The sequence below is a fragment of the Psammomys obesus genome, unplaced genomic scaffold, assembly GCF_907164565.1.
Source record: "Psammomys obesus unplaced genomic scaffold, mPsaObe1.curated_primary_1811, whole genome shotgun sequence".
Lineage (NCBI taxonomy): Eukaryota > Metazoa > Chordata > Mammalia > Rodentia > Muridae > Psammomys > Psammomys obesus.
The window spans coordinates 5,996,396-6,010,853 of record NW_026592510.1 but is presented as its reverse complement, the minus strand read 5'-3'; the positions used below and the strand labels follow the sequence as shown (position 1 = coordinate 6,010,853).

The 14,458-nt window shown below is 40.0% G+C and overlaps 1 protein-coding gene across 4 annotated transcripts in view; it reads right to left on the bottom strand.

Annotated features, from left to right (window-relative positions):
* Positions 1-10,136: 10,136 nt before the first annotated feature.
* Asah2 (N-acylsphingosine amidohydrolase 2) overlaps positions 10,137-14,458 on the bottom strand; it is a 95,362-nt gene continuing 91,040 nt past the window's right edge. For all 4 annotated transcript variants that reach the window (XM_055614029.1, XM_055614031.1, XM_055614030.1 and 1 more), the window contains one exon: positions 10,137-13,124. In XM_055614029.1, the coding sequence (XP_055470004.1) occupies positions 12,935-13,124 (190 nt within the window). In that variant the 3' untranslated portion in view covers positions 10,137-12,934. The remainder of the gene's footprint in view (positions 13,125-14,458) is intronic.

Sequence of the window (14,458 nt, the reverse complement as noted above, 5' to 3'; positions counted from 1 at the left end):
CCTCAGAAACAAGACATCTGAAAGCTTTTAAATTCCAAAGGTTTTGTCCTATATATCCTGGAGTAATGATTAATGGCCACACTGATAACCCCGTGGTCATTAAGGAAGATTACATTATTCTTAAAGTCCTATGTTTAATTAGATAAAGAAACACTTAATGTAATTTAGGATGGTTTAAAATGGAAGATAATGAGAGAGAATATCTCAGTGTAATTAAATAGCTTGTCTTGAAGCCTGGCTTGAGTTTGCCACATCTAAATCCTTGAGCATAATTAATAGGCTGGTCAAAAGCCATCTCCTGTCTGGCCAGGTCTACCATTATTCAAGGGTTTAGACACAATTCTGGACCCAGAAAACTATGTTCAATGCACACTGCTTAATCTTCTCTGAGAAAACACAGAGTCCTTTTCAGTACAGTATGAGAGCAAAGTCATGGTCAAGATGCAACTTACAAAGAATTCAGTTCTTCACTTCTCCTCCCCCAAACAAGTGAATCCAAACGTGAGGATATCCTCTCTCATCCATGTGGTAGTAAGCCTAACTAATTCTAGTATTCAGAAGTATTCAGGAGGTAAAGGCAAGAAGACAATGAACTTGAGGCTAGCCTGAGCTACATAGTGAATTAAAGGCTAAACTGAGCTACATAGTAAAACACTGGAAAGAGAAAAAAGGGAGGACTAGAGAGAAGAGGAGGGGGAAGGATACATAGGAGAAGGGATAGAGAAAGGGAGGAGAGCTGAGGGGAGTAGAAGAGGAGAAGAATCAAATAACGACACCTTAGACAAATTAAGTACGGAACCAAGGATCACACATGTAAGTTGCACAACCAACTTTAATCCCAGTAACACAGACCCCAGAGCTGAGAGCTGAGCTTATTAACTACTTGAGTGTCCAGAGAGGGGAGCCCCCTCACACCTCCCTTAAGAGGAACTGCTACCAAGAGCAGCTGTGGCTCTAACCCACCTTTCAGGAAAAGTTCCCACTTTCTCCTAGGATGCCCAAGACAATGTGTTAACAGCAGGAACAAGACTCCTTCCTTCCTCAGCAGGAACAAGACTCCTTCATCAGGGTGGTTTCCTAAGGATCCTGTCTGGATTCCATAAAAGAGTTCTCAAGACCATGTGGTCTAGGGACATTCCTATCCAACCATCCCTCCCTCACCTCTGGTTTCATTCCCTCTGCTGCAGTCTTAAAACTCCCGAACCTGTTTCTTCTTCCTCCCCACGGGTTTTGTCCCCAGAGACTTTTTTTTTCTATATCCATCTTGCAATTAATTCTTGAAAAACACGGATGAAAGCAAAAGCCATCAGAGAAATTGGACAACATAATAAGACATGATTGGCTTCCTCCACCACCCACTTGCAAGGGGGACTTCATCACCCCACCAGAATGAGGAGCACAGCTTATCCCTTGCCCAGGTGGGAGCCTGGCTACTGAAGAGTTCGTTGACAGCAAGGAAATATATTCTACATCATAGGTGAGGCATCCTGGCATTCCTTCTGGGATTATCTGTTCTTTAATATCTGTTTTTTGTTGTTGTCGTTGTTGACAAAATACATAATCTGTGCTCTCTTCAGAAAAGTTTGAAAATGGAACCTCAGAAAATTAAAGGAAGTTAAATCTCACTTTCATAGCTAAGAAACCCAGAGCCTTGTATAAACCTGGGCAGGGATCACAGGAAATACATCTTATACATTATTGAGAGTCTCCTAGAAAGCCCAGGGCTGCAGACCAGGGGTAGAATGATTGCCCAGTGTACACAAGGCGCTGGGTTCAGCCCCAGTGCTACAGGAGTGTATCGTCTAAGAAAGAAAACAAGAAAAGAAAAATAAGAGAGAGAAAAGAAAGAGGAAGATGGAGAGAGAAGTGAAGAGAGGAAGGGAAAGTGAAAGGGAAAGAGGAAGATGGGTGGGAAGAGGGAATAAGAGTCAGGGCAGGGTAGGATTTGCAAGAGAAATGTCCTGGCATTAGAAGTAGGTAGGTGGACTGCTGAAGAGTGAGACATAAGCCACCTCATTTCATCCACCACAGGCAAGACACACAATTTCCAACATCCAAGATGACGTTACTTGTTTCTGCCACGTGAGCCTTTGAGTTGTCCTCCAGGAAAAGATCCATGTTCTAGAACATGGGTCTCACATGACTCTCCTGATCAAGCAGATATTGTCTTCAACTGAAGGAAAACCGAAAAGCAGCTATGCAGCACGGCAGGAGCAGCTTGGTCTTAGGAACCAGACATACCTTCTCTTTTATTCTAGCCTGTGTTTTCTTTGTTTCTCTGGGTAGCCTCAGCTTTGTAGACCAAGCTGTCTTCAAACTCACAGGGATCACCTGCTCCTGCCTCCCTGAGTGCTGGAAGTAAAGGCATGCGCCACCATAACCAACTCACCCTACATTTTCTTTTTTTATTAAATTTTAATTACAGTTTATTTGCTTTGTATCCCAGATGTAGCCCCTTCCCTCATTCCCTCCCAACCCTAACTTCCCTCTGCCCCTCTCCAAGTCTACTAATAGGGGAGGTCCTCCTCCCCCTTCATCTGACCCTAGTCTATTAGGTCTCTTCAGGAGTGGCTACATTGTCTTCTTCTGTGGCCTGGTAAGGCTGCTCCCCCACTCAGGGGGAGGTGATCAAAGGGCCAGCCACTGAGTTCATGTCAGAGACAATCCATGTTCCCTTACTAGGGAAACCCACTTGGACACTGAGCTGCCATGGGCTACATCTGAGCAGGGGTTCTAGGTTATCTCCATGAATGGTCCTTGGTTGGAGTTCCAGTCCCAGTATAGACCCCTGGGCCCAGATATTTTGGTTCTGTTGCTCTCCTTGTGGAGCTCCTGTCCTCTCCAGGTCTTACCAACTCCCCCTTCCTTCATATGATTCCCTGCACTCTGCCCAAAGTTTGGTTATGAGTCTCAGTATCTGCTTTGATACACTGCTGAGTAGAGACTTTCAGAGGCCCTCTGTGGTAGGCTCCTGTCCTACTCCCTGTTTTCAACTTCTTCCAATGTCCATTCTATTTGTCTTTCTGAGTGAGGATTGATCATCTTACCCAGGGTCCTCTTTTAGATGTACAGATTTTAGTATATTTATCCTATATTATATGTCTAATATACACTTTTAAGTGAGTATACACAGTGTGTGTCTTTCTGCTTCTGAGATACCTCACTCAGGATTATCTTTTCTAGATCCCACCATTTGCCTGAAAATTTCATGATTTCCTTGTTTTTAATTGCTGAGTAGTATTCCATTGTGTAAATGTGCCACAATTTATCTTTTGCACAGACTCCAATTTTCTCTGTGGTGAAGTGAAGATAAAATCAAGAGGCTGCCATGGTTATAGACCTGGGTACAGACACAGAATACAAAGCCTCTTACCTGGCATGGAAGAGATAAATGGTTTAAAACAAATCACGCTAATCCAGCTACATTTAAGAGACACTGAAATAGAAAAAGCTGCTAAGATATCTTGCTTTCTATTTCTCAAAACCAGCTGGATCTTAGTATGTGCTGTGAATCTGTGAGAGAGGAACTGAATAGAATCTAATTCCTGGAGTTCTTAGATCATAGAGGGTTTTTTTTTTTCTCATGACATCAATATCAACAATGCAAGGAATGTCAATTTGTAATAAAACTTAACAAGTATTGCTTACCTTTTTTTCTGTCATGAAGACTTCATTACCTCCTAAATGGCATTCAAATAATGTGCTTTAAATCTGTAATTGGAAATACATCAGAAGTGGGATTTTGAGTTTTTAACCTCCGTGTCTTTTATTTAAAACACTAATTCTAAGAAAAGGAAACAAACGATTTAATGTATGCTGACAGCGTACATAATTATACTTTATGCTGAATTAAAAATAGGATGAGACCTTCTTAGAAGGGTTAAATGAAAACATTGCCTTGCAAGTAAACAGGTTTTCAATAAAAAGCAAGGCTTTCCTCCAGCGTCCTCATGTGCCTTTGAGACCATCCCCATGCAGTCCATTAAAAGCAAAGGCTCTACACACTTTCTGGCTCAATAGATGGCGCTGCAGATCCAACAAACGGGAACGTAAGATTGACTGATGGTGTCCCCTCCAGGGTGAATATTCTCTCAGCCCTCTCTCCAGAGCAGAGGTGTTTGCCTACTCAGAGGGACGCCCTTTGTTTTGTTGGAGTAAAACATGGGTCAAGTAGTTCAAGGAATGGTTTTCTGTCCCTCCTGGAATATGTGACCCATTTGAAAACCAGCATTTGTTACTTAAATAATGTTCATACTTTTATGCATTGTGTCAATGGTACGGTGATAAAACCAGAAAGAAAGAAAGAAAGAAAGAAAGAAAGAAAGAAAGAAAGAAAGAAAGAAAGAAAGAAAGGAGGGAGGGAGGGAGGGAGGGAGGGAGGGAGGGAGGGAGGGAGGGAGGAAGGGAGGAAGGACGGACCTTAACAAAAAATTTTTTATTTTTAAAATGTTTCTAATATTCAAGAAGTGGATCTTATACATGTTCCATTAAAATCATATCTTGAAAAGGAAGAGATTTACACAATGCCATGGATAGAGAAGGACAAGCCCATGGTTTGGCCACTAACTCAGACCTTGCCCATGTAAGCGTTCTCCAATCACAGCCATTTGCCCATGAACCCACACACCATCTCTCAAACGTTTTTATATACTTCTTCAAGCAGCTAGCGTATGTCAGTCAACGAAACCATGAAAGATGCAAACTTTTTGCAATGCCTGCCACAGAGTTCACAGACTTGCAAGGTCAAATCCTAGACAAGATTCAGAGCTGTTCAGAACCAGAGCTTAGCAAGTGGTGTGCGTCTTGGTTAGGCCGCCTATTGCTGTGCTAGCACAACTAAAAGCAGGTCGGGGGAGGAGCGAGTTTGTTTCATCTCACGCTTCTGCATCACAGTCCAGCATCAAAGGAAATAAGACGGGGTTTTATGGAATTGATATCCTATGCGATGGAAAGAGCAACAGATGCTACTGTGTGTGCTCAAATGGAGTTTTGCGATAGAACAAGTGGAAAGGCAGTTGTTAAAAGTGAGTTATGAACCAGGCACAGTGGTGCATGCCTATAATCCCAGCACTCAGGGATGCAGAGGCAGGCGGATCTCTGTGTGTTTGAGGCCAGCCTGGTCTACAAAGTGAGTGCAGGACAGCCAAGGCTACACAGAGAAACCTTGTCTCAAAACAAACAAAACAAGTGACTTATGACAACCTACCACAGACTAGAGAGGCAGACTCAGAATAATTGAGAGCAACCAGAACCACCACCAAGACCAACAGTGCAGGGGTGGCCCACCCACAATGGGCAGGGCCCTCCCCTCACTAATGACTAATTAAGAAAATGCCCTACAGGCTTGCCCACAGCCTGATCCTGCAGAGACATTTTTTTTTTTTTCTCATTTGAAGCTCCCTCCTCTCCAATGACTCTAGCTTATGTCAACCTGGCATAAATCATGATATCATTTTCCACAAATCAGCTAGTAGAATCTGCCCTTCTGGTTTATCAACTTACAAAAAGAAGTTGATATTTGTCCTGCCCAGAGAAGAAATTACCTAAATGATGGCCTTCCCGGGAAGGCTGCTAAGCACATTTATTGAGGTTTTAGGTTCCAGCTGTTGTAATGGTAAAATGTTATTGTAGAATCTTATTATCCCAACCTTTGGAATTAAACAACACAAAGATTGTTTGACAATTCCAAACTATTAGGGATCCAGGTATTCTCTGTACCATTGTTGTCTTTAAGGCAAAGCTCCCAACTTTGGGCTCAAGTTCTCGCCATCATGTTTCTTCTACATCAGTAAGAAAGGGATTTGGTCAGTGGATTATTTGTCTATACTTTCTGTGAGCACACACGAGGAGAACACATTGCTTATCTCATCCCTTTAAACAGAATTCAGCAGATAGCTATCTCGGCTGCTAGGTATCTTATTCTCTCTCCCAATAACCAATTAAAACTCCCACAATGGGAGAATGGTGAGCAGACATGGTATGGCCTCCACAGTATCTCTGCCATATTGACCCAGTATATTTACCTGAGTCTTTGCACACTCCTGTCATTCTTAGGAAATAGCTGGCCTCGAGTTTCATAGAGTTACTCTACTCTGATCTCTTGAAGTTGTCTGCCACAACCCACTACTGGACTTCCTTGAAATTCTTCCTTTCCATCCTCCTACACTTTACACTTCTTCTTCCTAGTAATAGTACTGTCTGAGCTATGTCCTCATACTTTCATACTTTCCTTAAATGTGACTGTTTCCCTGAGGTCTACCATCCAAGTCTTTTGTTTCCTCTCTACTGTCCTCTCCTTTCTGGAAAGACATCCACTTCTTTTTCTCCTTCTGTTATCTCTCATCATTTGTCATGGTTTCTCTGCAATTTCTCTGTATTCCCCAGTGGGTGCTAGATTTTCCACCTGAACATTTTGTCAAAGGCTCATATGTCCTAAACCAGATTGCAGTCAGTGTCCTGGATCTTTTCCCTTTCTCTAACTTGTTATTATCTCCTAAATGATGTTTTAAGAATTTCATTCTTTCTGAACCCTTCTCCCCACCTCGTTTCCCAGACAAACAATATAACATGTCTGTTTTAATTCTAGACATTTCTGTACCCACACCCTCCTGAGTCATTCCTAAACCATTGCCCTGATGCTTATTCCACATTCCAATCCCTGCAGGTCTAGACCACACCTACAGGCTTTACTCCCTTCTCATTACATTTCAGACCTACAGACTACTCCCTTCTCATCATATTTCAGACCTACAGACTATGCTAACATCAGGTATCAAGGGACAATTTTGAGGAAAGATTTGGAAAAGCATAGTAAGATCCAGGCCAATTGTGATTTGGCTCTCAGAGAAAGAACTTTAACTTTTTAACCTCTACTATTTTCCAGATGCATTATCATATACACCATCCAACAAAATGAACAGCTGGGTCAATTGAACACCTAGACATACCAAACATGGTGCCAACAATTTACTCTTATTTTAATTTCATAATCAAAAAGAAGATAAATGGTCTTCTTTTACAGATTAAAATTTTTAAATGAAGAGACTGAGGCTTTCCAAAATTATTTTACTCTGGGGGCTCGAGAGATGAATCAACAGCTGAAAACAATTGTGTGCTGTTGCCTGGAGGAACCAAGTTCAAGTCCCAGCATCCATGTCAGGTAGCTCACAACCACCTGTAACTCTAGATCCAGGCAACTCAGCTCCTTTTTCTTAACATTTTGAACACTTACACACACACACTTAAAATCAAAGTAAGTCTTTAAAAATAATTTACTCAGAGTCTGACACTGTTTAATGATAGAGCTAAGATTCAAGCCAGTTGCTTTCCAGAACATCCCCTCATAAGCATTAACGTCAAGGAAATAGAAAGTCACTGATACTATCACCATTTGACAAACTGAGCAAGGAAGTAGCCTTCACAAGGTTACAGCCACAATTCAATCTCAAGTCTGCTAAAGCCCGTGTTTTCTTCTACATTATACAACTTCCTATTCACACCCATAAGATTCTGTTTCATCTGTAAGTGATCAAGAGGAACTGATGAAAGAGGAACTGGTCATCAAGCAGGACAAGATACGTTGGCACTTGTGTGTATGGCCAAGCTTTTTAGAATATCTAAGTACTTAGAATATTAGCTAAAACTCTGGGCTTCCTCTAAAAAGACAGAGGTATTCACAGGCTATGCTCGACACCCCAGCATTAGCTTTAAAGGAGAGGGGGACCTTCAAGGGGGGTATGGAATGGATCATCCTTTAGGAAAGAGGTTTATCAACATCCTTGACGCTATAGGCCAGAGATTCAATGAAAGCTTCAGCCCAGCCAGGAAAGCAAAACATTTTTTTAAGGTCTCCTATGAGGGAGTAGGGAAAGGGAAGGTTGTGTCATGAAGAAGTGGGTACCAGGTCAACTGGAATCATGAGATCATATTAACAGCTATATTCATACAGACTGCACTGGAGTAGATGGTTTGGAAAGCCTCATGATCATTTCAGCATAAGGAGTACCTGGAAATTTTTGCACAACCATGGATTTATTTACTATGTGACCTCATCAGTCAGGGGGAGCTGAGGTTGTTCTTGTCCTGTATTTAGTAAGACCCATCTACCCTGAAAGACATCTCTTCAGAAGGTATAGAGTCCATGCCTATGTGATATGATATTTAGTAGGTATAAAAATTAAAAAAAAAGAAATCATAAAGATGAATAATAGTAGTTCTTGCCTTTAATCCTAGCACTGAAGAGGCAGAGACAGGTAAATCTCTAAGTTTGAGTCAGCTTGGTCTACAGAGCAAGTTCCAAAACAGTTAGGGATACACAGAGAAACCCTGTCTCAAAAAAAATTTTTTAAAGGCATCATAGGTTTTGAAACATGAGATAAATGACAAAAAGAAGTCTTAATAAATTTAGTTCAGAGAGACAGAGTTATAACCCATAAAGGCAGGAGGATGAGATGCCACCAATACCATGAGAAACCAAAGCCAGTGTTGTTGGTTATAAAAGATGTGCTTTATTATTAGAGTACAGGGAAAACACATTCAAGGACATTGACATGACACTGGAAGAAAACAGTCTCAGAGAGAAAACACAAATAGAAACCATCTGTTAGTCATGAAGACAAGTTCATTGTTATAGCCCTGGTCAATGTTCTCTCATACTCTAACTAAAGCCTTGACAAAATACGTGATCTTTCCTCCACCTGGGACAGTCCACTTGTCCACATATAATGTATATGTGTGGACACAGTTCGCTGATTCTTATTCCACATTCCTTCACTCCTTGGTGACAACACCAACAGAATCTACTCTAATTAAGACTATGTCAACATCAAGAATCAAGGCACAACTTCAAGGAAACACTTGGAAAAGCATAGTAACATGTAGGCCAATCATGATTCAGTTCTCACTGGAGGAGAATCATCCCATACAATACCTGGCCTTTGCACTAGCACAAACTCAATATTCACTTTCCTTTGGCTAATTTCTTCAAATATGTTAGGTCTTAATTAACAGATTATTGCTGAGGAAACCTACTGGGATATCCTCCCAAACCATACTGAGATGTCATCTCTAGAACTGTGAATCCTAGAGCAATGTAGGCCAGAGTGTACAGTAAGTTTCTATGGACATGTCTGCTTTTTCCTTCACAATCCAACTCACTTATAAAAAGAACAGCTGTGTGACCTCACCACATTCTATCCTCAAGATTTAATGCCAGCCACAAAGTACTAAATACATTTTCCAGTGGAAATTTCAGCTATTTTTCAGCATTGAGGTTCTGCTGGCTTTTCTAAATATATTTCTTAGGGCAAAACTCACTGCTGTTATTTCAAAGAGAGCATAGGCTAGGAGTGTAGGTATGACCACTTCTTATTGTGGTGAGCTCTAAATGGCCATAAATAAAATGTGAAAAGTCGTGTGGCAATGTCAAGAGCTGATGCATGATTTCCCATGTCTGCTTCCCCAGGCCACAGGTCCCCTTCCCTCGGTGATGGAAGTATCCTTTTTAAAGGGGGCTATGTACTGCTGAGTGTCATGCACATGTCATGGATCAGGAAATAAATCTCTAAAGCTGCAAAATTATTTGTTTCTGTTTCACTGATGTTCTTTAAAAAGTTGCACCCTCCGTCTCTTCATTCATGCTACTAGGACTTGCCTTTGTTTCTCAAAGCAGAAAACGCCAAATATTCTCTTTCCCAGCCTCCCTTGCAGCTATGAATGGCAACAGAAGGGAAATGTAAGGGGTATTCTTGTGTTCTTACTAGTTCCCACCTTCCAAAGAAAGATCCCAAACAGCATCTTCCTTTCCCCCTTTACCTCTGCATGCAATTGTACAGAGAGGCATAAGCCAAGGAATTAATATTAATATCAATGTGCTAAGAAAAGTATCAGTGATGTCACTGGGTAGCTAGAACATACCTGAATTAGTTGCTTCAAGAGATATTGCTAGGTGAGATTGCTTACTGTTTGGATTACTGTTGATCAGAAATACCATGTTACTTATAACTGGATTATTTAACTCTTTGCATAGGGAAATACGTGTTTCCGTCTCTGGGATTTTCTCAGTTAGCAAATTCCAAAAGCCAGTTTAAATCAGCAAGTAAGAGTGAATTCCCAGGAACCACAGACATCAAAAAAAATTATGAATAAATCATCCAACAATGGTGATTTTTAATTTAAGAATAAAATCCACAATTTAATACCAGAGAAAGGCAATGGTCTTGCTTATGCTGGAAGAGAAACATAAGACAGCAGGTTGGAAGAGGATCTCCACCGGTCAATTTATTCTTGGTCTTGCTATTCAGAATCAGCTCATAACCTTATAATTAGCTCCCTGCCCAGGGAACCTCTCAGTCATCCAAGAAGCTCACAAATTGCCTGTTATACACACTTTGCCAGCATCGGGCCTCCAGAGGTCAGAAGGGACGGAGAGTGGATGCATTTGGTCTGAGAGGCTGCCTATCTGTCTGCAGAAGTTATTTGTACTACCTGTCCCCACCTCGAATAACATGGAACAATGCCTTCTGACATCTCTTCTTCAGGGAGATCGCCTTACCTCTCCGTGCAAACCACTTTCCCCAAACATTTTGTCCTAGAATAACTCACAAGTTTTTATTCAATATTCTCTTGAACACTGATGTTTTTACAGAACATTCATCAAAAAACATAAAACATAGGCCTGGAAAAGGAATTACTGTATACTTTCTGAAGGAATCACGGAATCCTTGAAATCAGAGCAGGCAAGGCATAACAAGTAAAGCACAGACAGTTGGATATGAGAAACTCTCACCAAACCAGCCAACCACTTTCCACACTCTCTACCCTTCTCCGGAGGTTCCTCCATGCATTTGGCTCCATGAAGCAATTTCCAGAAAGGGACACTCACCAGATCTGTAACTTTAAATGAACCGACTAGATCAGTTACCAAGTGGCATTCCTTTATGCCCAGGTAAGTAACGATGGTTTGATAATGCAGGGACCTGGTTGTTTATTTTACAGACTGCAAAATCCAGAAGCACAGGGGCTAGAAGAGATCAAGTCTAGTGGGAAACTGTTTCTCTGATTTGTTTCCATGCAGGGCTGGGCACACAAACTGCTGGTTATACACCAGCCACCGCAGCACAGTTGCCAATGACAAAGAGGGACTCCCAGGCAGACTTTCTGAAAAGTTTCACTGGGAGAACGGTAGCAGAAAATAAATCCTAGTATTGTTCTGCGTTGTGAGGAATACATTTTATACCTCCTCATTGGTTCTACTATCTTGTTTTGTTTGTTTGTTTGTTTTGTTTTCAAAACATGTAGGTCCTTGAACCTTTATACTTAGTGGGTTGTTCTCATCAAGAGAGATGTTGACAACCCGGCGAGTTCATTCTTCTGCAGTTAACCTCCACAGAAGTATGATCTGGGAAACACTCACCAAAACACACTCCAGGCATTTTTTTTATTCAATCTAACATGTTTATGTAGGTAAGCCATGGGTGGGGGGGATGCAGGTTTACCTCACCGCTATTGTTTTCAGAAATGAAGATTGATTTTTCTCCCAAAATGCTTACTCTTTTACATACCTACAAAAATATGATTTAGGGTTAAGAAATTGACCTTGCTAGTTGACTTGGGTAATTTTAAAATGCTACTAGTACTTTAAACAATTCATGTTAGATTGTCCTATCTCATTCATTAGACTGTCTATATTATAACTTCTAAAGCATGACTTTCAGATTAATATTTAAAAATCGTCTGGGGCCTCTTTTCTCACAAATCAGAATACCCAGCCAGAAGATGTATAATAGAGACTTGAAATTTTGTGGTTTTCAAAGGTCTCCCCATAATTTATATTTCTGGTTGAATATTTTCTCTTTCAAATGAGTCGTCTACCCTATCAATCATCTCAATATGATGTCAGTAACTGTGAAGACCCAGGAATGAGTACAACATTGTGTATATGAATTTAAATAACTATTTAATGATTCAAAGGAACCCTGAGTGAGTAAGTAGCTGGAAAAAGAAGAAACAGATGCATTTAAAACGTTCCCTTTGATGACTGCATTTCCAGCCTTAACACTTTTGTTTTTAAATCTACATTCAAGGCAAAGCTCTGTAGTATGAGGTACATTTGCTTGGTGAAAACATTTAAAAATCATTTAGAAGAAATGTTGGGAAGAAGAGACTTAGGCAGGATAAGGACACTTCAAGGAATACAAGGCTAATCAAAGCACTGCAAGTAACATTCACATAGTTGGATTCTGGAGGCAACTCCAGAAATAATCTGAGCATGAACAATAACCCTGAGCCAGGCAGACCCATTCCAAAGTGACTGATTGGAAGGGCTATGCTCATTGCAGTGCAGGAAAACTGGCATGCTAGTTTGTCTGGGTATGTTTTAGTTGGGCTCATATATGTGTAGTAAAGTTACATGGTACTTTGTAAATGTAACTAGGGGAAAATATATAATAACCTTATTCTAACCTAAAGTGAACTAAACCTCATTTTTCCTCTCTGTAAAATCAAGTATCAATCCAGAGGACTTCTAGAAAGTTCTCTAGTGTTCTCATTCAGTAAGTCTATAAATAAATAGGATAAACATCATTCACATATCTTCAGATACTATCACTATATTTCAGAGATTTCATATTAATGGGAATTACCTCTTGAACAACCACAAAGCTTCAAGGAAAATCATGCTTTAGGATGAAGACCACAGTAGTACGATTTTCAGAGGACCTTCTCTCATATTCTCTTTCTCTCTCCTGTCAGAACGCATGTACATAATCACACAAACACACAAACACATACTTGTCCCATTAGCAAATAAAGTATCTGTTTCCCAAACAGGGACAATTACAAAATATCAAACTGGTAGTTCACATTTGTGTGAAATCACTCTATAATGTACACAGAAAAAAAAGCTGTATTTTTTTCAGTATCTGTCAACTTTTCACTAAGTAGTTACAACTTCAAAAGGAGAAGAAATGCCTTCAAATGCTAGTATGACAGCAGGCTTCAGAAACTCTTGCTTCCGATTGTGTCCAAAATATCTTATTCTGTAGATTCCAGGTTGGGCAGTATGTGGAATATGCCAATGTATTGTTGCGTTGCTCAGACCCAGCATTCCCTTGTGCCAATAAAACCTGTTAATAGAAAACAAACAAGGAAGAAATACAATATTGCTCTTTAAAATGTTTGATTTTCAGCTGGGTGGTAATGGTGTACACGTTTAATCTCAGCACCCAGAAGGCAGAGACAGGCGGATCTTTCTAAATTTGAGACCAGCCTGGTCTACAGAGTGAATTTCAGGACAGCCAAGGCTACACAGTGCAACTGTATCGAAAAAAAAAAAAAAAAAACAAAGAAGAAGAAAACAAAAGAAGCTATAATTACTGACACAGAAAGTACATCTAAAAGCATAACCAACAAAAAAGCAACAAAAGACTGATGAGACCTGATAGTCTAGGGTCAGATGGTAGAGGAGGAGGACCTCCCCTATTAGTGGACTAGGGGAGGGACATAGGGGCGGGAATAGAAAGAGAAGGTGGGTGGGACAGGGAAGGGGGGATGAAGGAGGAAACCACAGCTGGGATACAAAGTGAATAAATTGTAATAGTAGCAGTAATAATGATAATAATTTAAAAGACTACAGGAATACACACCATTCAATAATAACTTTAAATATTAATGGCCATAACTCTCCAAGCACAAGACACAGGCTGGCTGAACATATGAAGAAACAAAATTCATCTTTCTTTTGTCTACAAGAAACTCTTCTTAGCTTTAAAGTTAAAGGACGAAAAAAGTATCTCCAAGCACATGAAACATGGAATTGAGCAAGCATTTTTATCCTAGTGTCTGGAAAAATAGACTTTGAACTAAAACTAACCATAAGAAATAAATAAGGATAGTTAATTCTAATCAAGAAAATAACAAAGCAAAAATATATTACAATCTTAAATATATATGTACCAAATTCTAGTTCACCCAACTAAAAAAATCCTACAATTGAAATTAAATACACACATTAACACCAACCCATTACTAGATGGCAACTTTAATAAACCACTGTCTCCAATAGACAGGCCATCTGTACAAAAATATTCAACAGGAAAACATCAAAATTAAATGACATAATATATCAAATAGACCCAATGAATATCTACAGAATCTTCCATCTAAACACCATAGAATACACACTTTATTCAGCACCCCATAGAAGATCCTCAAAAGCAAACCAAATCTTGGGACACAAAACAAACCTTCACAAATTCATAAAAACTGAAAAAATCACAATGCAATAAAAGTTAAAATAGCAAAAAAAAAAAAAAAAACCTTTAGTAAGTACACAAACTCATGGAGATTGAACAACTCATTGATGATTGATGAAGTGTCAAAGAAGAAAGGAAGGAAAGAAAGAAAGAAAGAAAGAAAGAAAGAAAGAAAGAAAGAAAGAAAGAAAGAAAGAAAGAAAGAA